General features: G+C 50.8%; 1 protein-coding gene across 1 annotated transcript; it reads right to left on the bottom strand.

The window, feature by feature from the left end:
• Window positions 1–9731: 9731 nt before the first annotated feature.
• Window positions 9732–10139, bottom strand: PIRT (phosphoinositide interacting regulator of transient receptor potential channels). The gene has a single exon (XM_060080596.1). The coding sequence runs from the start codon at window positions 10137–10139 to the stop codon at window positions 9732–9734; it is 408 nt and encodes a 135-aa protein (XP_059936579.1).
• Window positions 10140–25375: the final 15236 nt, after the last annotated feature.

Raw genomic sequence — 25375 nt, 5'->3', positions numbered from 1 at the left:
TGTGAGGACACACTGTCACCATTCATTCCTTCATTTAACCAGTACGATATACCACAGAGCTCTTCAGCGAGAGGATGCGCTAAATGTAAAGCAGAGAGAATCAGAAAGGCCCGTGCCAGAAGGTGACCACAGGGTGCTGCAAGGAAGACTTCCTGGAAGGGGTGGTGCTTGAGCTAGGAGTCAGCTAGACAGAAGAAGAGATCAGCGTAGTTCAGGCTGAAGAAGGAGCCTGTGGAAAGATGCAGAGGCATGATACACTGGGTTGTCCTCATTTGTAGGTCTGGGGTGAAGGGTGGGTGGCAGGAATGTGGAGAAGCTGGGGTAGATGTGGGCCTCCCTAGGGAGGCCTGTTCTTGGTGGAGGAGTGTGAGCTCCATCTGCCATGGGATGGGAGCAGCTAACGACTCAGGGGCAGGGCCACGAGTGGTGACATGATCAGAAGTGCCTTTTAGAAAGATGCTCTGCTTGAAATAAATGGAGAATGGATTGGAGTGGGACAAGGCTACAGGCAGGGAGACCACTGGGGAGGCTGGTGACCTAACCCAGGGACCCTGGGGATGGAGAAAAGGAGAAGGATTCCACAAGGTGTTCAGGAGATAGACCGGACTCAGAGGGTATGGGAGAGGGAGGTTAGCCCAGTGTTCTGGATTAATTGGTGGTGTTACCCATCACTGACACACGGGACATGGGACCGGGTTTGGAGGAGGCATTGTGGGAAAACGCAAGGAATTTCTTTTGACACCAGTTGAATGCGAGGCGAGGATGCTCCAGATGGAGATGCCAGGACCACCCAGGTTGGGATATGTTGTCCAGAGCTTGGCATGCATTTCAGCAGCGCTGATTTGGGGGACATTGATTGAAGCTGGGGGTGGGGTGTGGGCAGTTGGGGGAGGGGTGACTAGCCCAGAGGGATGGGGGGCTGAATGTGCATGGGAAGAAGAGGATGCCAGAAACACTGTGTGTGGTGGAGGGGCGGCCGGAGTAACAGACGACAGGCAGATGAAAGCCACCCCCTAAAAGGCTCCAGGCATGGTGTCCCCAGCAGGTCCTTCAGGATGGGACTGGTGTGGAAGTCACACCACAGTGGGGAGGAGAGATCGAGGGTGGGGAAGAGGAGCCATGGCATCTCCACCACCCACCCTCTGCTGGAAGCTTCTGCCCCAGGCCTTCACATGGCTGCTTCCTTCTCTTCATTCAGGTCTCAACACAAGTGTCCCCCCTCAGAGGAGCCTCCTGTGACCATACTATCCCCTCCTCCTGTTTCTTGACTTCATAGCCCTCATGACCCTTTGGCACCATCTTGTCCATTTGATGATGTCCTTGTTATGGCCTGTCTGCCTCTAACCGGGGAGGGCTCCAGAAAGCAGGACATTTTGTCTGTTTTGTTCACTTCCTTCTCCCCAGTGCCCGGGCAGCATTCCTGAGCTGCTCTGTAGCTGTTGGTTGGATGGATGAATGGGACAATGTTGTCTTTCGCGGGCCATATGGGAAAGGGCTTTGTGAGCCATCCCTTGCCCTTCCCTGGTCCAGCCCCCACTTCCGCCCCCCACTTCAGGCTCCAGCGGCAGCCGCACCCACTCCAGCCTGTCTCTGCTCACCCAGGAGCTGGCCTCGCTCCCTTCGTTCTTTGGTTGGGCTGAACCCGAAAGCAGCTGCCCTGGCCTTGACTGTGGGTCACACGCACTCGGTACTGCTCTTTAGTCTGATGACTCAGCACAGTCCCTGACGGGGAGCACGCCCTCTCCCCCAGGAAGGGCAAGTACATGGAGATCTTCTGCCCTCTCCCAGTGAATGGGCACCCGTGGAGTATCTGGCAACTGTTCTCAGAGTTATTCACTTGGGGTTCTTACCTGGATTTTGTGAGGTTCTCACCTGGATTCTAAGTGAAAATGTGCACCTGTGTGTTAGTCTGGGACAAGGTTCTCTAGGAATTATAGTAATGCTACAGGGAGAGCCCTGCACTCAGTTGCCAAAATGCTGTGTTTCTTTGTTTGAAATCAGATACCTCAGTCCCACCTGCCAGACTCTGTAGGGCTTGACAAGCTCAAGCATAAATCCAGTCTAATCAAGGATTTGGGAATTCCTGCATTGTGTTTGTAGCCTGAAATTCTCTCTTCCTGTGACAAAGATAATAACAGTATCTGCCTTTTACTGAACACCTAGTATGTGATTGTGCCATATTAACACGTTCTATTGCCTCATTTAATCCTGACAAGGACCTAATGGGGTAATTATCACCCTCACACATAACTGGAAATCTGAGATAGAAATGCAAAAAGTCACAGAGTATGGAAATTCGCTTGTGGACTCAGATTTCAAACTCAGGTCTGTTTAATGCCAAAGCCTCCAAGTTTTCCATGACCATAACTGCTTCTAACTAAATAAGTGGTTGCTTTCCAAGCTGGATTTGACTTGGGCAATTGTGATATAGGCTCCTGAGCAGTTTGGCGGAAGGAGAAAATGTGCTGGGAAAAAAGAGAAGAGTGAGTGAGAGCAAGCCAGACAAGCTGAGAGGCGGGCAGAGGGAGAACCTTCCAGGTAGAGGGAATACACTGAGCAAAGAGTAGAGATGAAGGGGCAAGGTGGGGGTGAGGGTCTGACAGACGCTCAGCCTTTGCAAAGAGATAATATGGAAGGAAGAGGCTTGCTAAGATTTTGCATTTGGGAAGAAGATCATCCTGGTGAAGGATGCAGAATGGATTAGAGGAGAACAAGACAGAAGGGAGAGACGAGTTTGCCAGTAGTCAGAGAGACAGGATTACCGGCTCCAGTGGGTATATTAGTGGGGCAATACTAGCTGCTGTGACAAACCCCGACATCTTGGTAGCGAAACAAAATAGAAGTTTGTTTCTACTTTATAGACCAGTCCAGTGTGGTGTCCCTGGTCTTCATGGGGCTTTCCTTACTGTCCTCATCAGCTCAGGCTGCTAAAACAAAATACCACAGACTGGGTGGCTTAAACAACAGACATTTATTTCGCACAGTTCTAGAGGCTGAGAAGTCCGAGATCAAGGTGCCAACAGATGCGGTTCCTGGTTTGCAGACGATCACCTCCTCACTGTGTACTCATATGGCCTTTCCCGGGTATGAGGGCGTGGAGAGAGAGCTCTCCTGTTGCTTCCTGTTTTCATAATCCTGTCACGAGAGCTCCACCCTCATGACCTCATCTGAACCCAATACCTGCCAAAGGCCCTGCTTCCAAATACCATCACACTGAGGGTTAGGGCTTCAACGTATAAGTTTTGGAGAGACACAAACATTCAGTCCATACCACTTCCCTTGGTAACTCAGGCCCAGCACATAGTGGCACATAGTGGCTCCTCCTCACAGAGCCAGGAGAAAAAGCCCCCTTCCTACAAGGCCCAGCCCAGCAGAGTCATGTGCCACTTCTGCTCCTGTGAGCCTGTCATGTCACACCTGGACACCGGGGGTCCTGCGACATGTGCACCTGATGGGACAGCTACTTCACTCCTCACTATGAGGGGGAAACATGAATTTTTCTGGACAGTGAGGTGCCTTGGCTTCAAGATGAATGGCCATCCTTGAGAGATAGAAATTATAGGCTTTGATGATTGATTGGGACTAATCATGAGGCAGAGGGGAGGCAGGAGTCAAAAAGGTGGGAATGAAACTGTTGGCTGCCCCAAGCCCCCGTCCTCCAGACAGCACAGCACATGGTGAGCTCCCACTCCCCCCAAATTCTCTTTTTCCAATCAGCTAACGTTAGGTGTATAGACTTGCATTCTTTCCTTATGTAAAACCATTCAGGAGAATATACTGCCTTGTGTAGTTCTTTAACATTGGTAGTAACTAATATTCAGGGCTTAATGCATAAAAGCCATACATGGATTATCCCAATTAACGCTGAGGAAGAAGCAGGCACCTTTATTAACCACATTTGCAGTTGTGGAGATAGAAGTATGGACAAAAACACTAACCCCCCAAAATATCTACACCCCCATGTTCACCGAGGCATTATTAACAATAACCAAGATATGGAGACAGCCTAAGTGCCCATCACTGGATGAATGGATAAAGAAAGTGTGGTACATACACAATGGAATACTACTCAGCCATAAAAAATGAAGTCTTGCCATTTGCAGCAGCATGGATGGACCTTGAGGGTATTATGCTGAGTGAAGTAAGTCAGACAGAGGAAGATAGATACGGTATGCTTACACTCATATGTGGAATGTAAACAACTCATAAGCAAACAAGCAAACAAAAACAAAGTAAATGAACAAGCCAAACCAAAGCAAAACAAACATATAGATACAGAGAACACAGTTGTGGTTACCAGAGGGAAAGGGGCGTGTGGGAGAGAAAAACGGGTAAAGGGGGTCAACTGTATGGTGATGGACAGAAACTTAAATTTGGGGTGTTAAGTACACTGTAGTGTATGCAGAGATAGAAATATAATGTTATAAATCAGTGTTACCTGAATAAAAAAATTAGGACGGGCTTCCCTGGTGGCGCAGTGGTTGAGAGTCCGCCTGCCGATGCAGGGGACGCGGGTTTGTGCCCCGGTCCGGGAAGATCCCACATGCTGCGGAGCCGCTGGGCCCGTGAGCCGTGGCCGCTGAGCCTGCATGTACGTCCGGAGCCCGTGCTCCGCAATGGGAGAGGCCACAGCAGTGAGAGGCCCGCGTACCGCAAAAAAAAAAAAAAAAAAAAAAAAAAAAATTAGGACACACACACACATACATGCGCACACACACAAAGATGGAGGTACACAGAAAGGAAATAAGTTGTCTAGGGTCGAAGACCTGGGAAGACCAGATGGGATGTGAGCCCAGGTGGACTGTTTCTAGAGTCTGTGCTCTCAACCAATACAGAATCCTCTGTTTGTGAATTTTGGTTACTTTAATTTTGACAAATGAGGAGATTAAAACCTGGGAGAAAGAGAAGTGAGTGTCTAGGTTCTCCTCCCGTGAGCGGTTCTAGTTTTATAGAATCAGTCCTTTGCTGCGTCTCCCACCCACCCCTGCCTCAGCTGTTAGAGTAGGTGGGACAGCCTGACAGGTCACAGAGCCTGACGGGTGCCCTGTATGAACGCCACTCTTTTTCCGCCCACCACCCCGATGCCCAGTCTGAGGGAGGTCCCTGTCTGGCATCATCGTGGTCATTCCGCTCTTGCTTTACCCCTCCCTTTTCTCTCTCCTTAGAGATGTAGAGAATCTTTGAAAGGATTTGGAGGACAAATACACTGCACTGATGTGGAACTTATTTATGATAGTCTTTGTTCTAAATATATTAGTTCTGATCTCATCAAATAGTGTTCGGGCTTCGAAGAAGAAAAGAACTCTTTCCCCAGACTTGTCACTTGTGTAGATAAGAGTTTTATTTGGCTGCAAGTAGCGGACCTAACAAAGTAGTGACTTAATAAGATGTTATTCGTATGTCCTGTAAGAGGTGGTGCGGGGCAGGCCTGTAGCTCCCCGGCTGTCATCAGTGTTGTAGGATCTTCTGACTTTCTGCTTTGCTGTCCTTGGCTGGGCTTCATTCTCAAGGTCAGTTCAGTCCAGTGGCAGCTGGTTCCAAATCCTCCTGCTGGTCAGCAGAGGAGCCTGGCCTGTGGGATGAAGGCTCGCTCTACCAAGGCCACCTGCTCCGACAAAGCTACCCTGTGCCGGGGGAGACCCCTACTGCTGTCCCTGAACGCTCACTATGCGAACGCCAGGCACCTAGGAGGCGCTCAGAATGCCGGCTTCTCTCCTGCCTTCCTTCCTGGCTCCTGGCCGCTTTCCCGACTGGCGTTCTGGGTCCGTACTTGTTTTGTGCTCCCACCCCTGGCCTGTCTACTGACCCAAGCTCCACTCCTGCTGTCCCCGCCTTGCAGCCCGGAGCCCAGCACGGCGACCCTGGTGCCTTCTGCTGCCCCTCAGCACCTTCGAAGAGTGAATCGGGTGGGGGTCATGTGTGTGGCCCCTGGAGCCAGCTCACCTGGATTTTCATCGTGGCTAGATGTCCTAGCCCAGTGTCCCCGTGTCTCACTTATCTCATCTGTAAAATGGGGAGGATGATAACAACAGTGACTCCAGCAGGCTTTTGGAAAGGATTGAGTGAGTTAAGGCATCAGGTTGGTGTGGCCCAGAAGCTTCACCGGGCACGTGCCCAGGCGATTCCCTTGCACCATTTAGTATCAGACACATTTGGGGCTCTGAGTTTTAGTTTTCCGGGGACCTCTGATCTCTAAGGGCTGGAGATGGTGACGAAGTGATGGGTGTGGGGGACAGGAGGAAGCGGGGCGTCGTGACTCTGCAATGCTGCAGGAATCTGAGGAGGACTGACATGCAGCTGGCTTGTCCAGATCCAGAGCAATGCTTTCTTTTTCTCTGAGGATAGAGCAAGCAGAAAGTCAAGGACACGGGGAGTCTGGTGGGAGCCGAGTAGGAGAGGGTCGGGATTACAGACCTAGAGGAGCAGAAGAGGCTGGGCCAGGGGAAGGAAGAAGGGCTTAGAAGGAAGGGGGAGGCCATGGAGGTCCTGGGGGCTGGACTGCCACCCCTTCTGGGGCTGGTTCTCTTGGGTTCCTGGGCACATTGGCAGGCTGACCCTGGGGTACCTGCCTGCCTCACCCTGGGCCACTGATTCATCCGGGAAGGTTCTTTTTCCATCTCCCAGTGCTGGGCTTGTAGGGAGGGAAAGGGTCAGGAGCTCCTGCTCTGTCTGCCCCGTCAGCATCTCAGAGTGGGGCCATCGGTTCCTGTGAGGCACCTGAAGGACCAGACATGCAACCCACACGTCTGGGAAACCCTTTCTCCCAGACAGCACGTTTCGAGGAAGGGCGCCTGGTGACGGGGCCGGGGCTGGGAGGCATTTTAGAGGAATGAATCAGTGGTAGAGCCTGGAATTCCTGATGGAACAGAATGAAAACACAGCAGACACTGTCAGACAGGATACAATCCAACATCCCAACAATTCTTTTAGCACTCAGATTAAATGGAACCCTTCCAAACAGAACAGCCAGGGGTGGGATAATACAATCCAGTAGCCGAACGCACGGGTGCTGGTCCTGACCTCCCATCCACGGCATGGGAGGAGTCGTGGTGGCGATGCTGTTTTCCAGAAACGTGGCATCTGATCTGGGCACAGACATTCCTCAGGCTTCTGTGTGGCGACGGTCTTTGGCAAAAGCCCCTCAGTGTGACCCTGGCGTGTTCCTTGGTCCGCATTCATAAGAGGGATCCCAGTGGGGGTGAACGATGCTTTGGGGCTTTGTCCTCATTTTTCTTGCTGAGTCCTAGGTGAGGAGCAGGGAATGTGGGCCCGATCGCTGGAGGCTCCAAGGTGAGTCCAGGCCTGGGACACTTTCTAGAGCCATGTCGTCCCCAAACTGCCCTCCGCCAGGACACGCGAGGTACAGCATCAGCCTGGGCCCTCCTCCCCCAGCTGCGCCTACTCGATAAGCTTGTGGGGAGAGGAAATGACACCCTGGAAGTGTGGATTCCTAGTGAGCCAGCTGGGCGTCCTCCCCGTTCGCTCCCATGTAAGAAAGCATCGAGGAATGTGAGAGTGACATTTTAGGGCTGATACGGAATCTGCGTTCATGTCGGAGAAACGGAAACCCTCTGTAAGCCCGGTCACTTGAGGCACTGGGACCACAATTAGTGACACAGTACTTGCAGCGTCCCCCATGATTGGTCCTGATTGCCTGTGTGCAGGGGACAGGTGGGCTAGAGGACCTGGCCACGCTGTCTGAATGAGAGACACAGTCATTCTGGGTGAAGCTCCCTGAACTCTGGCTCCTTAGGTGGGTGGGGCAGGGGATGTCCCCATGTCAAGGGTACCTGCCTCCATGGAGTTTCCCATGATGCAGAGGGAACAAGGTGGGGTTCTGACTTTGCATATGGAACCACCATGAAGGACGGAGATACCTGGAGGCCTGTTGGAAAGAGAGAAAAAGAGAGACGGTGGGGGGGGGGGCGCGGGGGGAGAAGGAAGGAAAGAGAGAAAGGTTGTCATGGTGACATAGTGGTGGGACGGGCTCAGGGGCTAAAGGCCGAGGAAACCTTCCCCTTGTTATCAGATGCTCTCCGCTGGGCCTCAGACCTAGGGTAGCGTGGCTTTCTTGCAGGTACCCTCCTGGTCTGTCACCTAAGGGCCTCCGGATGCTACAGGAAACCCCAGATTTGGGGAGCACTCAACCATACGGGTGCTCTCTGCGTGGTGGGCCCCTGGAAACTCCCACAGACCCAGGAGGTCTGTAGTCTTTGCCACAGACCCAGGAGGCCCCTCGATGAGCCCCGAGAAGCCACACTAAGGCACTTGGGGAAGCAGGGGGAGGCAGGCCGAGAGAGGGGCTCAGGTGACCATTCTGGAGGTTAGGGAGCTTGCTAGGCTGTTTCCCAACTGTATCCCCTCCCGCTCCCCTCCCGCCCCAGCTCTGCACACACCATTCCCTCCTAGAGTGCCTTCCTTTCCCCTCTTCGCCAGCTCTCCTCTTCCCTTTGGTTCTGTGTGGATGGCACAGCCTCCAGCACACCCTCTAGCCTCTCCCAAGGCTGGGGCAGATGTCCCCCCTGCGTTCCTGCCCCCATCCTCGTTTCCCCAGAAAGTACTCATCCCAGGGTGTTCTGGCCGCCTGGTGCTCTGGCTGTCTCTCACTTTATAAAGAAGATGAGCCCAGGGACCATCTGTCTTGCTCTCGCCCCAGGGCCTGGCCCAGAGCAGGGCCCTCACTGAAGGTTTAAACGCATGTTGGTGAGTGGGGGCAGGGAGAGCAGAAGTTGGGATTTTCTAAAGAAAATTCCATCGCTGGAAACCTACAGACACTCAGATGTGGAATTCAAGCTTCTTGGTTTTGATTCTCGATGGGGGAGAAAGAGAGAAAAATCTTACAGCATCCCTCTGCAGCTGCTCTCCACCTGGCTGTTCTAGAGTCATGCGGTAGAGGCAGGGGTGGGGGAAAGAGGGAGTTAGGGCAACACACGCTTGTCCTTGGCTAAGTGTCAAGTTCAGAGGGAAGAGTAGTCACGGAGAAGGAGTTAGAAGGTCAGGGGAGTCTGTGACACCCCCTAGCGCACCCCGCTGCCTCTGGTGTAAATTCTATACAACTAAGGGTTAAATTTCTTCACTGGCTGACTCCCAGGGCCATTTCTAGGGGAAATGTGCCTTCCTGGAAAGTCTTTCCCCGGCCACCTTTCACTGCTCGCTCTTTGGAATGTTTGATACTTGTGACTTGTCCGATCTCTTGAAATGCAAGCCAGCATCTTGCCCACAGAGAGAGCTGGTGCGGGCAGACCCAGTGGTCAGAACTTCCCTTCCCTCTGTGAAGGACCTCTGTTGGTCAGTTTGGGTTCTAGAAGGAAGCAAATGCAGGATCCAGTTCAGGCACTCAGATATGTAAACAGGAGGTTCTTCTCAGGGCATAGCCCACCTCAAGGAATTTCCCAACATGCACAGCACTTGGCAGAGAACGTTAGACGAGTGACACCTGGATGCACAGACTGGGATGAGAGCCATGAAAGGCAATGGCCATGGCCAGGATCTGAGGGAACATCAGTGATAACAGAGAGACTAAATGAGATCATCCAGCGGTACCTCCCAGCTGCACGGAGGGCGCAGTCCCGAGCTCACTCTTTCCCACGGGGCCCAGAAGAGGGTTTGCCTGCATCAGTTTTATGGAAGACGCCACCTCTCAAGGGGCCGGGGATGTTGGATGTTGGTCATCACATCTTCTCCTGGTCGAGGTGGCAGGGTGGTGGGGAGGACAGAGGGCGAGACTGTCATCAGCGATTCAGGAAGAAGGACTTGAGGCTCTGGAAGAAAACTGACTTCTGTCTCTGCTTCTGTTTCTTTTTGATGATGGGGACCCACACCAGCCCGCATACCAGCATCATGAGTCCCAGAGACAGGAAGGCAGGCCCTATCATCTTAAGGACCTTGAGGCTCTTGTCACCCAGGTTCAGGGTATAGGCCAAGCAGGTGATGACCACACCGAAGAGGAGGATGGCACCGCCCACGGACATGATGACGATGGGCTTGCGGTAGATTTCCCAGTTACTCCGGGGGGTGGTGGTCCAGACAGACTCACTTCTGGAGCTGATGCACAGGGAGCTGGCGGTCTGGTTGGGCAGCAGGTCCTTGGATTCTGGAGACTTCTCGTTGACCTCCAGGGCCTTGGGGAGAGCCTCCATGGTCACGGCTCCTGGGACTGGGCACCTGGTACCAGCAACAGTTAGAAGCAAGGACGAGGCTAAAGGAATCCTCTCACAGCCTTCCTGTTCTCAGCATCTGTCTCCAGCCTGGCTCTTAGTGGAGGGCAGTACAGGGTTTTTTGTGCTGAAGCTAAAAGAAAAGCAGATGAGATCCACATAAATAAGAAGTCACTCAAGGTGGTATTTTTTTTCCCTGTGAGAGATAAATATTATATCACTCTAATCAACCACCCTTATTATTTAAATCAGGGAACAGTGGTGGCCTTTAAGCAAACAGGCAAAAGCTACAATTTATGAAATGGCATCTTATTTTCAGACCCAGCCGCTTTCTTGCTGTGTGACCTTGAGGGAGTTACGGCCTTGGTCCTTGGCTTCCCCTCCAGTCCTTCCTCCCGGGGCCCCAGGTTCTTCCTCTTCTTTCCAGTCTGGCCACCTCAGGCCCCACTCAAACAGCGTTTACTACTATCCCTCTTTGGGAGCGGGATGGGAGGGATTTCTTTCCACAGCAGCAAGTTTCCTGGGAAGGTGGGCTACTCAATCCCAGTCACAGTGGGTTCCACCTCCCCACCCCAGACGGGGTGAGAGGTGGGAGGGGTTGCATTCGGAAACCAGGGTATCAGGGTAAAGGAGATGGTGTGTGAAGCTGGTGGCTTCCAAGCCCAGCACTCTGGAACCCGCTGCTTCCCCTCTATCAAGACGCCTCTAAATATGGAAGGGTCCTGTAGCAAAGGCACTCTCCTTCCACACTTCCTGCAGTGCTCAGTTCCAAGTAATTTCCTCAACTCCCCCCCCACCTCACCCCTCACAGCAGCTCAGGCCTGGACCACTGGGCCAGTGCTCCCACTTTGCCGAACAAGACCCCTTCCCTGCATCCCAGGGGGAATAGGAATTGTAGAATCACCACGCCTTCAGAATGTGGATATTCACATTCATGTGTGCTCCTCTAGAGAGAGGATATTGGGATCTCTGCTTCCGAAAACTTTGGAAAATACGACGACGGGCTTTTATAAGTACGGGCTCACAGGTGTCCCGCTGCTGCCCTGTGGATCCCGAGGAGTATTTGCGGAAGTGACGTCATCACTTTAAAAGTGATCTCTCCTTTTCCCCTGCGGGCTCAGTGGGGAGAGGAGGGCTTACGCGGCGTGTGGTGAAATCCTAGCCGGGGAGCTGGCGTTGGTTACTGCAACCTGGTTTCTCCTGTGGGGTTTTGACGTCTTTGGTAGGATGGTCTCTCCAGGTGGCCCTTTCCTCCACTTGGCAGCAAATCCCAGGGCAGAAGCGCCTGCTGCCTTCAGATGTCCGGGGTGTTGTGTTGGAGGAGTATTCATGGAAAGGCACGAGTCTCCGCTGTGCCCGAGGATCACCCGGCTGGCTGGGGAAGGACCAGCTCCCGGGAGAGCTGCCACTGGGGTGCGAGGCAGCCACAGCAGATGCAGGGAGGATGGCTTCCCGGATGCTGAGTGAGATGCTGGCCGCACCTAGCGCATGCTCTGCGGCCCCGCCAGGAGGCCGCTGGTTTAGTCCCCTCTTAGGAGGGCAGAGGCTGAGGCCCAGTGAGGTTTAGGATCATGGCCCAAGCCTCCCCCCAGCTTCACAGGTGGCTGTGTTGGGCTCCAGGCCAAGGTCTTTGGACTCAAAGCTGGTCAGGATGGTCCCTGAGGGTCCTTCCACTATGACAAGGCCTGAGTTTTTCACTTTAGGGCTCCATCCTGCAGTAGAGTAACCCCTCACTGAGTAAGGACTGACGGAGATAAGTAGTTGTATAGGGATGCACTCTACAATGGAGAAATAACACTGATGTTAAGTGTTTCATAATGGTACATTTATTTATTTAAAGAACTATTTTTACTCTGAGATTATGTCCTTCCTTCTTTTATTTTGGCATTGGAATATTCATTTTATGAAATGACTGTAGGGAAGATGATCATTGGTTATGTTGGTATCTGTCTGGCCAAGATAAGAAGCCAGTCATCCTGTGTAGATGTCTATCTACTTTATCTGTCACCTATCTATCATCTATCTATCTATGTATCTACGTAAATTGTAACACCTCACGAAATCCCAAAGAATGGGGCTTCCCTGGTGGCGCAGTGGTTGAGAGTCTGCCTGCCGATGCAGGGGACACGGGTTCATGCCCCGGTTCAGGAAGATCCCACATGCCGCGGAGAGGCTGGGCCCGTGAGCCATGGCCGCTGAGCCTGCGCATCCGGAGCCTGTGCTCCTCAACGGGAGAGGCCACAACAGTGAGAGGCCCGCGTACAGCAAAAAAAAAAAAAAAAAAAAAAAAGTCAAAAGAAATCCCAAAGCATGGGAACCTTTCATTTAGTGGACTTACTTAGGAAGAGGGCAGGTCCTTGGGATAGTGAATGGTCGGTGGGGCGGGGGGGGTTCACCTTCCGGGCAGTGACTGAAGGAGAGCACTTCTCCTCCCTTGAACAAGGCTGAGCTCCGCGCCTTCTCCCCCGACCCCCGCCCCTACCAGGCAGGAGGTGGCAGCAACTCTAAACACAAGGGGCAGGCGGGGTTGGCTGCGGAGTGAACGCCGTGCTGGGTTCCTTCACGGTTGCAGCACGTCACTGAGCTTACCTGCAGGGTCTGGTGTGACAGAAAGATCCAGGTCTCTGACACCAGAGGGACCGCTGTCTGAACCCACCTGAGACTCACTAGTCACATATATAGAAAAAGGATAACGGCATATCTGCCTCATAGGGCAGCGGCGACTGTCAGGTTTCACAAGGCCCCACTGCATTGTGTGATATGTTACAGGAGTTTAAGAAATGGCCCTGGTTGCTATTATTATTGCAATAGTTATTTTCTTTCTTGGTCCCTGTTTTCTCATCTGTACAATGAAGAAGTTAGGCTGAGGGACTTCTAAAACTATTTTGGATAGGTCCATAGGCGGTGAATCAAACTCAAATTCTGAGAACCCAGGTTTCCTGAAAATCACCATCTCAGGGGCAGTACGAGTTTTACAACATTTTATTAAAGTCTTAAAAGATCCGATTTCTTTTTCTGATACCAGGGTTTCTCAACAGTGGCACTACTGAAGTTCGGGAGCCAATAATTTTTTGCTGCAGGGGCTGTTCTGAGCATTGTGGGATATTTACTGATATCCCTGGCCTCTACCCACTAGATGCCAGTAGCAAACCCCTCCAGTCATGATAGTCAAAAATGTCTCTAGACCTTGCCAAGTGTCTCCTGGGGGCAGAATCAATCTGGCGGAGAACCGCTGCTCCCTGGCGCTCTCCCCTCCCTCCTAGTTTGCAGACTGCCTCGGGGCCTCTGCCGGTTTATATGCCTCCTCTACCCAGCAGCCCCCCTCCACCGGCACTCAGCAGGTGCTCAGAGGACTTGGCCCTGATGCTGCAGTTCTGTGGGGTGGTGAGCACGTAACCCCCGGGGAGCTGGTTCAGTGAGAAGAAGCACACTTCCAGGTCCTCAGTTCCTGCGGGTTTGGTTTATCTGTCTCAGAGGATCCCTCACTTCCCGCAGTGGGTGGACTTGTCCACTCAGACCCTCAGAAAGTAACCTTCTTTGGAATAAGAGTCTTTGCAGCTGTAATTAAGGGAAGGATCTCCAGGCGAGCTCATCCTCAAACAGACAAGTCCAAGAACCTGCGTCCTTGTCGAGAAAGGAGAGGAAATGTGAGGCACACACGGAGGGGAGGCCACGTGAAGATGGAGGCCGATGGTGAAGTGATGCCCCTACAGGACAAGGGCGCACGGCGGGAGGGAGGATGGGACGGACTCTCCTCAGAGCCTCTGGAAGGAGCAACTCAGAGGACACCTTGATTTTTTCCCTTGTGACAGAACAAACTTCCATTGTTTTCAGTGGCTACGTTTGTGGTACTTTGTTATGGAAACCCTAAAAAAGGAACACACTCACTGTCGGTTAATGTCCCCACACCTCAGAGGTGGCCGAGGACCGAGGGCCCGAAGGGCTGAGCTGAGAAGAGCCAGCAGAAGGCTCAGGGCTCGGGCCTCCTGGACTAAACGCAGATTTGCCTGTCGGCTCAGCCCCCAGGGCAGCAACTTGAGAAGGGAGATTGGGTCCTTCTCCCCCCGGAGGCCGCATCTGGGGTGTCAGGAAGCAGAGGTCGTGGCTAGAGACGTATTTGTAGCACAGAACTAGGGACAGACAGGCCACAGGCTGGCGCGGTGAGGGAGCACTGGTCTGGGACTACACAGCACGAGGAGGAAAGAATGAACCGCACGCCTGTCCATGCAGGACCCCAAACATTGACACTGAGCAAGAGAGGCCAGACACCTCTTCCATTTACAGAAGGTTCAAAAACATGTAAGACCATCTATGCCATTAAAGGTTAGGACAGTGGTTACCTTCAGTGGGCGTGGTGCTGGAAGGGGGACGTGATGGAGACTTTTGGGGTGCCATCGTGCTCTGACTCTCCATCTGGCTACAGCCAATTACATAGGTGTGTACTATTTGAGCTGTATACCATGATATGACTGCTAAAGAAAATTTTAAAATATAGCTAAATGCAATATGTTCATTATTTGGATTCTGACTAGAAGAAACCAGTTGTACATTTCGAGGTAATTTTAGGGAAGTTTGAATTTGGATTGGATATTAGATGACGCTAAGGATTTAAAATTTGTATTCAGTATGATGACAATATTGTGGACACAGAAGAAAACGTCTTTATAGATATGGAGATACATCTTGAAACCACGTGCAGAGATGAACTGTCATGATGCCGTGATTCACATGAAAGCACCAAACTCCAGCTCAAATACGACAAAATGTTAAAGGTTATAAAATCCGGGTGACGGATATATGGAAGTTCATTATATTATGATCTCTACTTTTATGTATGTTTGCAAATGTTTGTAATAAATGAGACACTGAATATACAGATGGACGATGACCAGACATGTATAAGAACAGAACTCTGACCCACAACCTGCAGCAACCAGCCCAAGAAGCCACCCCATTATCTACAATAACTGGTTCAGGGAGCCAGATTACAGTCTGTAAGTAAGACTTTCAGGAAGTCAGACCGCCTTCCCTAGTAACCAGCCCCACAGGCCAAACAGTAACTGAGGACAACTGATTTTTGACAAATACACCAAAACAGTTCCATGGGGAAAAGAAAGTCATTTCAACAGATGGTGCTGGAATAACTGAATATTTATATGGAAAAAAATGAAACTTGTCTTCACCTCATGCCATCAACAAAAAATGAATTCGAGATGGATCATGGACATAACCTGAACATAAAAGCTAAAACCATAAAGTTTTAGGACAAAATATAGGAGAATATCTTTGTGACCTGGAGGTTGGCAAAATTTCTTAGGACAGAGAAGGCAATAACCGAGGAAGAAAAAGAAAATCAATAAATTAGATTTCATCATAATTTAAAACTCCTGCCTCGTTAAAAGCTACTGGGAAGAAGATGAAGAGGCAAGCTATGGACTGGGAGAAAATTTTAGCAAAATACGTATTTGTCAAAAGATTTACATCTGAAATACATGTGATTAATAACAACACAAACAGCCCAATTTTAAAAATGGGCAAATGATTTGGACGGACTCTTTACAAAGGAAGACAAATAGATGAAGAAGAAACCCATGAAAAAGGGCTTGAGATTGACATTCGACAGGAAATACAAATTAAAACCACAAGGAGATACAGCCACACACTCACTAGAATGGCTAAAATTTAAACATCTCACAATACAAATGTTGGTGAGAATGGGGAGCAACTGGAGCTCTTGTGTACTGCTGGTAGGAATGTAATATGGTACAGCCGCTTTGGAACAAGGTCTGGTGGTTTCTTACAAAGTGAAACATACACCTTCCCTTTGAACCAGCAGTTCCACTCCTAGATATTTCTTTGTCCAAGATAAATGAAAACCTATGTCCGCCAAAGACTTGTTTAAGAATATTCATAGCAGCTTTGTTCATAATAACCCAAACCACAAAACAACCCAATGTCCATGAACAGGAGAAAAGGTGAACACATCTTGTATATTCACACAATGGAATACTACTAAACAATAAAAAGGAACAAACTTCTGATACACACACAGCATGGATGAGTCTCATGGACATGATGGGTGAAGGAAGTCAGATATAAATGAGTACATGTAGTGTATGTTTCCATTTATATGACATTCTAGAACCTTCTAGGAACTAAGCTAAGATGACACATCTCAAAACAGTGGTTGTAGGGGTGGGGAGGAACTAACTGGGACCTTCTGGGGTCGATGGAAATGTTCTATCTCTTGATATCGGTGTGGGTTACATGGGGGACCCATTTTTCAATATAGTACACTAAGATTTGTGCATTGTGATGTGTGTAAATTATACCCTGCAAAAAAGAACTGTAAAAATCATCATCATAATAATAAAGGGGTCAAGCTGGGGAGCAGGTGAAAGTATAGTTAAACCAAGAATAGAAGAATGTTGATAATGGTTGAAGTCATATGATGGAACTTGGGGATCCAGGGTAGAGGTGAGGGCAGGAAACCCATTACCCTGGAAGAGGAAAGTAGGGGTGTGGGCAGGGGCAGAGTGACCCCAGAATAGGGCAGAGATGTTAAAGGGAAATCTGTGAGGTGAGGGAGTCACCTGGCCCTTACGGGAAACACCGTGTGCTGATTCTGAGGAAGTGGAGATCCTGAAAGAGAGAAGGTGCTTCTTTGAGAAACTGGGATTTGGGGACAGAAGATGGAGATGGAGGAAGACGTGGAGATGGAGGTGGAGATGGAGATGGAGGTGGAGATGAAGATGGAAGTGGTGGTGGAGATGAAGATGGAGGGGGAGGGGGAGGGGGAGATGAAGCTGGAGATGAACATGGAGGTCGAGATGAAGATGGGGATGGATGTGAGAGATGGAGGTGGAGATGGAGATGGATGTGAGAGATGGAGGTGGAGACGGAGATGGAGGGAGACAGAGAGAGAACAAGAATTTCACCATTTTCACCTTGTCTCTGGAAAGATACCATCCCTTGAAGGAAAACAGACTTTTAGGGAGCCAGGAGGCCCTGGGCAGAGCAAAGACTGGGTTTGGTTGGCCAAACAAGTGTGTACAGAAGGGACCGTCTCTTGATCTCGTTAGAGCTGATCTCCTTATCTGTCGTGTGTTTGTAATTGGCCAGGTATTCGAAAACCCTGTCTGCAGATATCCACTGAGTGTTTGCCCGTTGACCTTGTGTTCCCCAGGTTGCTACACAGCACTCGGCTCACAGCTCTCCCCAGCACTGCAGCAGACACGCTCCAAGCAGCCCCCGTGTCTGCCCTCTGCTAGACGTGGAGCTACAGACACAACCAAGAGGATGATGTCCCTCTCCAAAGAGGAGCTCCAGGCATCCCCATTTCCCCGCTCAGTGGTGTCTCTGACAAACAAGGTAAAGTGATGTCTCAAATGAGAGGGGAGAGAACAGCAGGAACTTTCTGGCTGTTTCTCACGCACTCATATATTCATCCGCCAGCAGCTGGTTGGGTGGGGTGTGTGGACCATGAAAGCTGGCAAGCAGCAGTGAGTGTCCAGGAGAACAAGGAGCAAACACTTTTCCCTCTGGTAGATTCTCGAGTGTCTGAAATGCACCACTTAATGGGGCAGCAGTTGCAGGACTGGGCCTGGGGCTTCCTCAGCTTCCTACGCGCTCCAGCAGGTAGCTCGGCGCCTGGCTGGGGCTTAGGACTTGCCAAACATTTGTGAAATGATTCATCCAATAGGGGAGCTGCGGCAGGAAGGTTCGGCACAGCCGCGTCAAGTCGCCATTGCTGTTCCTCCTCATCCAACTGTCAAGTATGCCCTGTGTTCTTAGAGCGGGGGCAGTCAGATGGGACTGGCTAATGAGGGGGCGGGAGAGGCAGCTGTGAGGAGACCCTCTGACCTGTTCCCCATCCCCTTCCCCTCCCTCCCTGCTCTCTGATGGATGGACACCTCACCAAGTCTGGTTGCCCTCCACTGGCTGGCCTTCCTGAAGTCTTCAAGGTTCCCCAAGCAGCTTCTCCAAAGGAGAAGCAGCACACAGTGCGTTAGGGGAGGGTCGACGCTTTTCATACAGTAACAATAACTGTCATTTCTCGGACTCTTATTATGGGCTGGGAACCAGGCTGAGTGCTTTATCTGCATTGTGTCCTTTAACCCTCCTGACAAGTCACTGAGGATGGGACAGTTATTATCTCATTTTGCAGGTGAGGAAACAGGATCAGAGAGGTTAAATGACTTGCCCAAAGTTACTCAGCAGGTGAGTAGTGAACCAGGTTAGAAAGGGGAGTTTTGGAGCCTGTCTGGCTCCAGAGCCTGGGTTCAAGTCTATCCTGCTCCCCTTTGAGACGGTTTTGAGGTTTTGGTTTTTTTTTTTTTAAACTGGAGGAACAGTGAATGGAGAGCGTATTTGAAATGGGGGCGCTGGCCATGAACAGAATTGCAGGGGTGGCCGCTTTGGGTGAGGGCTTAGGCCGGCCCTGATGGGTGGAGCTGCTGAGGACGTGGGGGCTGAAGCCGGGGACCTTGAGCTGCCGCCAGCAGAGCAGCAAGAGGCCTGTGACATAGGCCACAAAGCCACTACCACCATCATCCCAATGGAGCACAAAATGCCTGGTACCTGCCACCTTCTTCACCTGGAGCATCTCTTTTAATAGCTCTACTACGATGGTACTCTTATTGTCACTCCCATTTTACAGATGAGGAAACTGAGGCTCAGAGCTGCCTGACCCCAAACCCTGGTCTTTATACTGCACTCTGCTTGCTCAAGGATGGAGCCTGCCCTTCCCCTTCACTGAATACCGTCAATATTAATAGGTTGCCAGATTTAGCCAATAAAATGACAAGATGCCCAGTTAAATTTGCATTTCAGATAAGCAACAAATGGTTTTTCTTACAAGACTCTTCCAAATATTGCCCAGGACATCCTTATACCAAAATGTATGTGTTGTTTATGAGAAATTCAAAGGTAACTGGCGTCCTTGTAATGTATCTGGCGACCCTGATATCGTAAGAGGCCCCACTGTGCTTGGGTCTGGAGTTATCTGTCCCTTCCCAGCCTTCTCCTCCCTGATAGGAGCTGGACTATTCTGGGAATTGCAAGGACCGAAAGCAGGGGAGAGCGGGCACATGTCTCACAGCCAGGACGTGGGCCCAGAGGGAAGGGTCGTTTGGTGGGAGAAAAGGGGCAGGTTACGAAACACAAGTGATAGAAATAACATGATTCCTGAGAAGGACCCCAAGCATGGGTTTGTATTTGGAATTCCTGAGATGCAGAGGGTCTTGCTCTCTCCCCGCTGGAGTCCCCACAATGCCTCACCCAGCTGTCACTGCGAGTGGCTGCCCTCCCCCCAACAAGACATTCTGTTGGTGACCCCATCCCTCTGATAAGGTGAGTGGTGCCTAGTGCCTGAGCTGATGAAGCAGAGGCCAGAGTGTTTCTGAATCTTCTGCTGCTGTCACCAGGGCACCTGTCTGTCACCTGCCCCCAGTGCTTCTAGGAAGGGAAGTTCTCCAGAGGTCACACTCCACCTAGACAGTGCACTCACCTCGCTCTTCACGTCATGCAGCCGGCGCCCAGGCCCTGCCCGGTTACGAGGTGGAAAAATAGCCAGGTGATAACGTCTGCTTTTACCTGAGGGTATAGTCCCCGTGGCACACGTCTGCCCTGCCTGTTTTGTCCATGTTGATATGTGCCAGCCTCGTTTCCCCTTTCCGACATGGAGCCTACCCCAGCCTGCATACTGAGACTTGTTTTCCTGACACCTGCCCTGGTTGCCTGCCACACCTGCAGCTGGGAGGGATGGACCCGCAGATGCTGAGGTCTGATGTGGGATGCCCAGGAGGACAGTCTGCGTGTGAGGTCCCGCCCATGCACTCCAGGATCTGAGGGTGGCCTTGCAACTCGACGTCTGGCTTTTTAGTTCCTGCCTCTGTCGAGGTTTGGGAGGGTGGTTCCTGCCCAGCCCTTTCCACCAATGGCTGTGAAGGGTGAAGCCCAAATGCTGTCCGGCAGGGCGGAAGCAGCCACCTGCACACAGCTTCCCCTCCTCCAGGTGCAGAGCCGGGACAGCCCCTCCTCCCTGCCACAGTTCTCACAGGGCAGCCCTCCAGCCTGCTGGCGGCTGGCTCACCCCCTGCCCTCTCAGGGCACAGCCCCCTCCCCTTTGCCAGCCGTGCACGGCTGCCTCCTAACTCCAGTTCACAGACCCAACACACACTCTAAAGCAAAGTTAAAACCAGCTCGTTCCTCTGGGGAAATGGAAGGGCAGAGGGAGAGGTCCCCTCCTTACTTACTGTCCTCGACGTCCCTGGGGAAGATGGGGGACCTGGGGCTCACACACAGCTTGCACCAGGAGGAAGCCGGCAATGAGCTTCTGCTCAAGTTCTCATCGCAGCCTGAGGAAGCCTCCCTGGCCCCATCCAGGAGCTGCTGTGCAGCGAATCCCCGCCGAGAACAGGCTCCAGCGGGGATGATGAGCTCACAGGATGTGGGCTAATGGGTTAACCCTTGGCGGGCCGCTGGCAGAGGTACTTGTGATGGGACTTTAGCTCAGCTCTGCTCAGCCTCTATTAGATGAATCCTGTGAAAAATTAATGACGTTTCTCTGCAGTCTGTCTTCAAGTTTCGGGGAGATATGCATGAGGCTGGTGTCTGGGCCAGGGCTGCTTCTCCTGACCCAGGCTCAGAAATCAGGAGACCTGGAGTTCCTGGGATGCTGGAGTGTGTGATGTTGATGGCGGTGGTGACCGGCCGAAGAGTGGATTACCCAGAGTCTACACTGTCTCTGTCTAGTGCAGGCCTTGACGATGAGACGTGGGAGCCCTGTTTGTTCTGGATGTTGTAGAAAGCATGTGTAGACTTATTTAACATCCTCGGTTCCAAGATGGCAGGGATACCTCTGGGAAATTCCCAAGCCCTATGAGTGGACACCTTGTGTGACAAAATACCAGGAACCCACAGACAAAGGTCAGATGAGCACATAGGGTCCTACCCGACCCCAGGCCCAGACATCTCTGAACTGGGGGCAAAGTAGCATGTTCATCCTTGCTTCTCCTGGCTTTCCTGACTGTGCCCCTGTATTTTTCATGTTACTTATCATGGTGATAAGAAACAGTGAGAAACATCACTGCAGGGGTGGGGCAGGGTTTCCATCTCTATTAACAGTCATCACACTGTGCTTTTGGAAGCTGGGTGTGAGGTGTTGAATTGCCCAGTCTCAAGATGTGGGTCTGTACCCTGAAGCCAACAAGGTTGCCTAAACTCCTGAAAGCCAGGCTGACCCTCCATTCTTAACACCAACTCAAGGATGAGAAGCCTTGCTTCTGGCTGGTCGGGGGCTCTGGGGTGAAGGGGGGTCCCTGCTATGGTAACGGTACATGGGGGGCCTGTAGGGGAGGCTGTGTGTCCTGTAGGGGAGGCTCTCCCAGGAGTGACCCCAGGGAGCGAAGACCAAGACAGGAGTGGGAATCTTCCATCCCTGGTAGCTTGTGAAATGAACATGATGTTTCCAGCCTGGGAAGGCTCTGCAGAGGTTGATGGGTGATAAAGGGCTAGAGAAGCAGATGGCCCGGAGGGCCAGCCATCCACCGGAGCTGCTGGAGGGGGTCGAGCTGAGGGGGCTTTTCCTCTGGCTTCCTGTGGAGGCTAAGCCTTCTCTGCTCAGGGGATGAGTGTCCAGGGGAACTGGACTTGAAGGCTTTTGAGGATGTTGCTTGCTCTGCCTTCATACTCAAATCGGTTTGTCAAACTAAATGGCCTGGCTTGTGAAGAAACCCGGGAGTGAATTATTTTGCAGTGCACATAATCAGATCATTTATTTTTCCCTCAGTTCAGGTTTCTGTGCTTTCCCCCAACCCTCTGCAGGGCGTGGCAGGCAATGTAGTAACAGCCAATCAGTAAGACAAATCCGCATTTCGCATTCCTCCATGTCGGGCACCAGTCTAGAGTACTTTATATGTACAGTAATTCATGTATTCCCCCACATATTCTTATCAGTTAGGGATGTGAGCTATATTATTATTCTTATATTTGGCTTTGCACAAATTACTTAACTTCCCTGAGCCTTAATTTTTTCATTTAAGTGGATGTGATCATTGCCACCTTAGAGAGTTTTTGTAAGAATTGTATAAGAAAATGCACATAGCAAGTGCTTAATGAATATATGTACATACTGATATATTCTGTATGATATATATTCACATATTATATAATCATATAATACATGATATATGATTAATATATTACACATATATTGATATAATGTATATATTATATATAGTGTATATATGCATATGATATAAGTGTATATATGTACCTATGCAAATTAGGGGAGATCTGGGTCCAGGAGAAAGTGTCCAGGTAGAAGCTGTGCTGTCTGCAGGCCCCTCCCTAGCAGGATAGAGGAGGGGGCTTGAGAAGCCAGCTTGGACCCTGGACAATCGACACCAAGTGTCCCTCGGGGGCAGGGCTGCTGCTACAGTTGTGATACGAGGAGGCAGAAAGCAGGCTCAGGCCCTGCCTGGGGGATGGCTGGTGGCACCCGCCTTCCCCACCCTGTAGCTCACAGCTGCTCCAGCTTAGCTCTGCCCCCCTCACCCGGCTAGCCTAGTGGTCCACACACCCATGGTGCACGGGGTGACCAACTATCACCCCTGGTACGACGGGGTGACCAATGCTCTTTTTTTTTTTTTCATTGTCACCCTTCTACATTTCTTAAAAAGTATTTTAAAGGAAATCTCAGACATCTCTTCTTTAGTGAATCCTTGCCTCTGGAGATGTGTATCTCCATAACAGATACGGACCTTCTTCCTTCCTTTCTTCCTCTTATTTAAAACAATAACCACAATGCCATCATAATCTCACTTGAAATGTAAACGTTCCTTAATGTTAATACCATTCACTCACATTTCCCTGATTGCCTCAGAAACGTCTTTTTATGGTCAGGTCTCCATAAAGCAGGGTCCTCACAAGTGCCGGCCCTACGTGCTGTGACTCCCAAGCTCCCTCTCATCCATAGCAGTCACTTCCGCCTCTGTTCACACCATTTAGTTACTGAAGATTCCAGGTCGTGTGAGTTGGAGAACCCACATTCTGGACTTGGCTGGCTGCTTCAGACAACTGAAGACTTCCTGTAAGAGAAATGGAAATTGGAAACTGCGCTAAAGTGCAGATCTTAAATGGTGTCATTTAACATTTTCCTCTTTTCTGCAAGGCCTGGGTCTTGATTTCTGCTGCAGCCAGTGATCCTAGGACAGGGCCTTGGCAAAGAGGTGCCAGTCAATGTGGAATAAATGGCCAAGTGAACATCCACAAGGCATCTTACAATGTACAGAGGCCTTTTGCCTCATGCTGTTGGGTCCTCAAAGTAGACCCGTGACACAGGCAGGGCTGCATTTTGTGTATGCTTCTCAGTTGTACTGCTGGGACAGGCCACCAAGATGGGAGAAGCCTTTTAGCTTTCCAGGGCCTGGGGAAATCATGCCAAGCAATTGCTTAGATCAGGCAGCCCCAGGGAGAAGCCACCACCTTCCACCTGCTCCCCCGCCCCCTATGTTAACCTCTGCCTTCCTTCCTTTCCCATCGGGGGTGCCCTGGCCAAGAAAATAGGACTCTGGTCCCAAGTCTCTCCCGGTCTGACCCCTTGGTCTTCTTGAGAAATTCGGTTAAGTCAAGCGTCTCCCTAACCAATCTCTCTGGCTGGTCAAGCATCCCCCTCTCTAAGCCACAAGGCCATTTCCTAAAGCACCTGCATCTTTGCTTTTCTCTTCTTGTCTCTTGAGACTCTCTTGTTCCTTGTCTATCTGTCGGTCTTCTCCCTCAACTGCTTCTATTTCTCCTACATGACAGTTCTCGAGATGCCATATTTCCTTGGGGGACACTCAAGGAGATACTGCCCCTTTCTTTCTCAGTACGTATTAATTGAGCAGACAGTGTGGAGACGGCAGCCGGGTCGGGTCCTGCGTGGGGAATCGGAACGCCCTGGAGGCATTGGGAATTTCCTGAGTGGGGCTGGGTGTAGGGGAGCCGGGGACACGGAGGAGGAAGTGATTGGTGGCATTTACGAGAACAAGTGGGAGTGGAGCAGGGCAGGAAAGAACATCTTTTTGGGGTGTGGTTCCCAGGGTCATCAATACCTGCCAGGACCTGCCCTCCTTTTGCGGGGGTCTGAGACCCCCGGAAGGAGCAGGACCTGGACCTGGACGGCCGGGGGGCGGGGTGTGGTCAGAGGGCAGGAGCCGCCTGCTCCTTGGGCGCGGCTGCCATCTAGTGGTGAGATTTAGGTAGTGTTGCTATCTGAAGTTCAATTAGTCCTCGCCCAGCAATTGGCCTCTGGCCTGGTAATTAACACTGAACTTGACGTTGGAAAAGTCAACGTCACAATATTTGCCGATAAATACCATCTCCCGAGAGTAGTCTCCGCAGTTTCAAAATCTGAAAGAATTATCACTGTGTACCTTTTGAATAATTTAGAAGATTCATGTATTCATCGTTTCATCGAATATTTTCTGTGGATCTGTCATATGCCAGGCATGTTTGAGGGTAGGCACTGGAAATAAAGAGGTGACCTCGACGAACTGTACAACTCATGTGGCAAAAGAAAGGCAACTAAACCAACGATTCCAGTCCAGAAAGAAAAATACTTCAATACAGATATGTCTGTGCTGTGCTTTGAGAATACAAAGGAGGGTCATCTTAGATTGGTCTAGAGTGGTAACTGGGAAGGAAGGCAAAGGCTTCTTGAAGGAGATTATGGCTAAGATGAACCTTGAAAGGCATATAGGAGGCAGAAAAAGAATGATGGAGGGGAGGGAAGTGGCGGAGGTGGAGGTGGAGGTGGAGGGGGGTGATGATCAGAGGGGATGATGAGACACAGGGAACAGACTGTAGGAACACATAGAGTTTTCCATTTCTCCTTTTATGAGTTCCCCACGCATTCAGTTGTGAATATAAGGAATTCAATCTAGAATGTGTAGAATGGGTTCTAACCAAGGATTTTAAAAAATTATTACTAGAATTTTAGAACTGGAAAGGATCCCAAAGGAATTATATCTAATGTGTTTAACAGTTCTTCTGTTAATATTTACACTGTGTCCCAGTTTCTCCTGCTAAAATGGCAGTGCCTTCCCATGCCTTGGGCAGTTAGGGTGGGGCCTTGATGAAGTCTAAGGTGGACTTATGTAATAGTCTTCCCAGGGGTTTGCCCTGCCTTGGTTGGTTCCCTCATATGACCTCATCACTAAAGGAAGAATCAGATG

This window comes from Mesoplodon densirostris, chromosome 18 (genome assembly GCF_025265405.1).
Source record: "Mesoplodon densirostris isolate mMesDen1 chromosome 18, mMesDen1 primary haplotype, whole genome shotgun sequence".
Classification (NCBI taxonomy): domain Eukaryota; kingdom Metazoa; phylum Chordata; class Mammalia; order Artiodactyla; family Ziphiidae; genus Mesoplodon; species Mesoplodon densirostris.
This window is presented reverse-complemented; position numbering and strand designations above follow the sequence as displayed.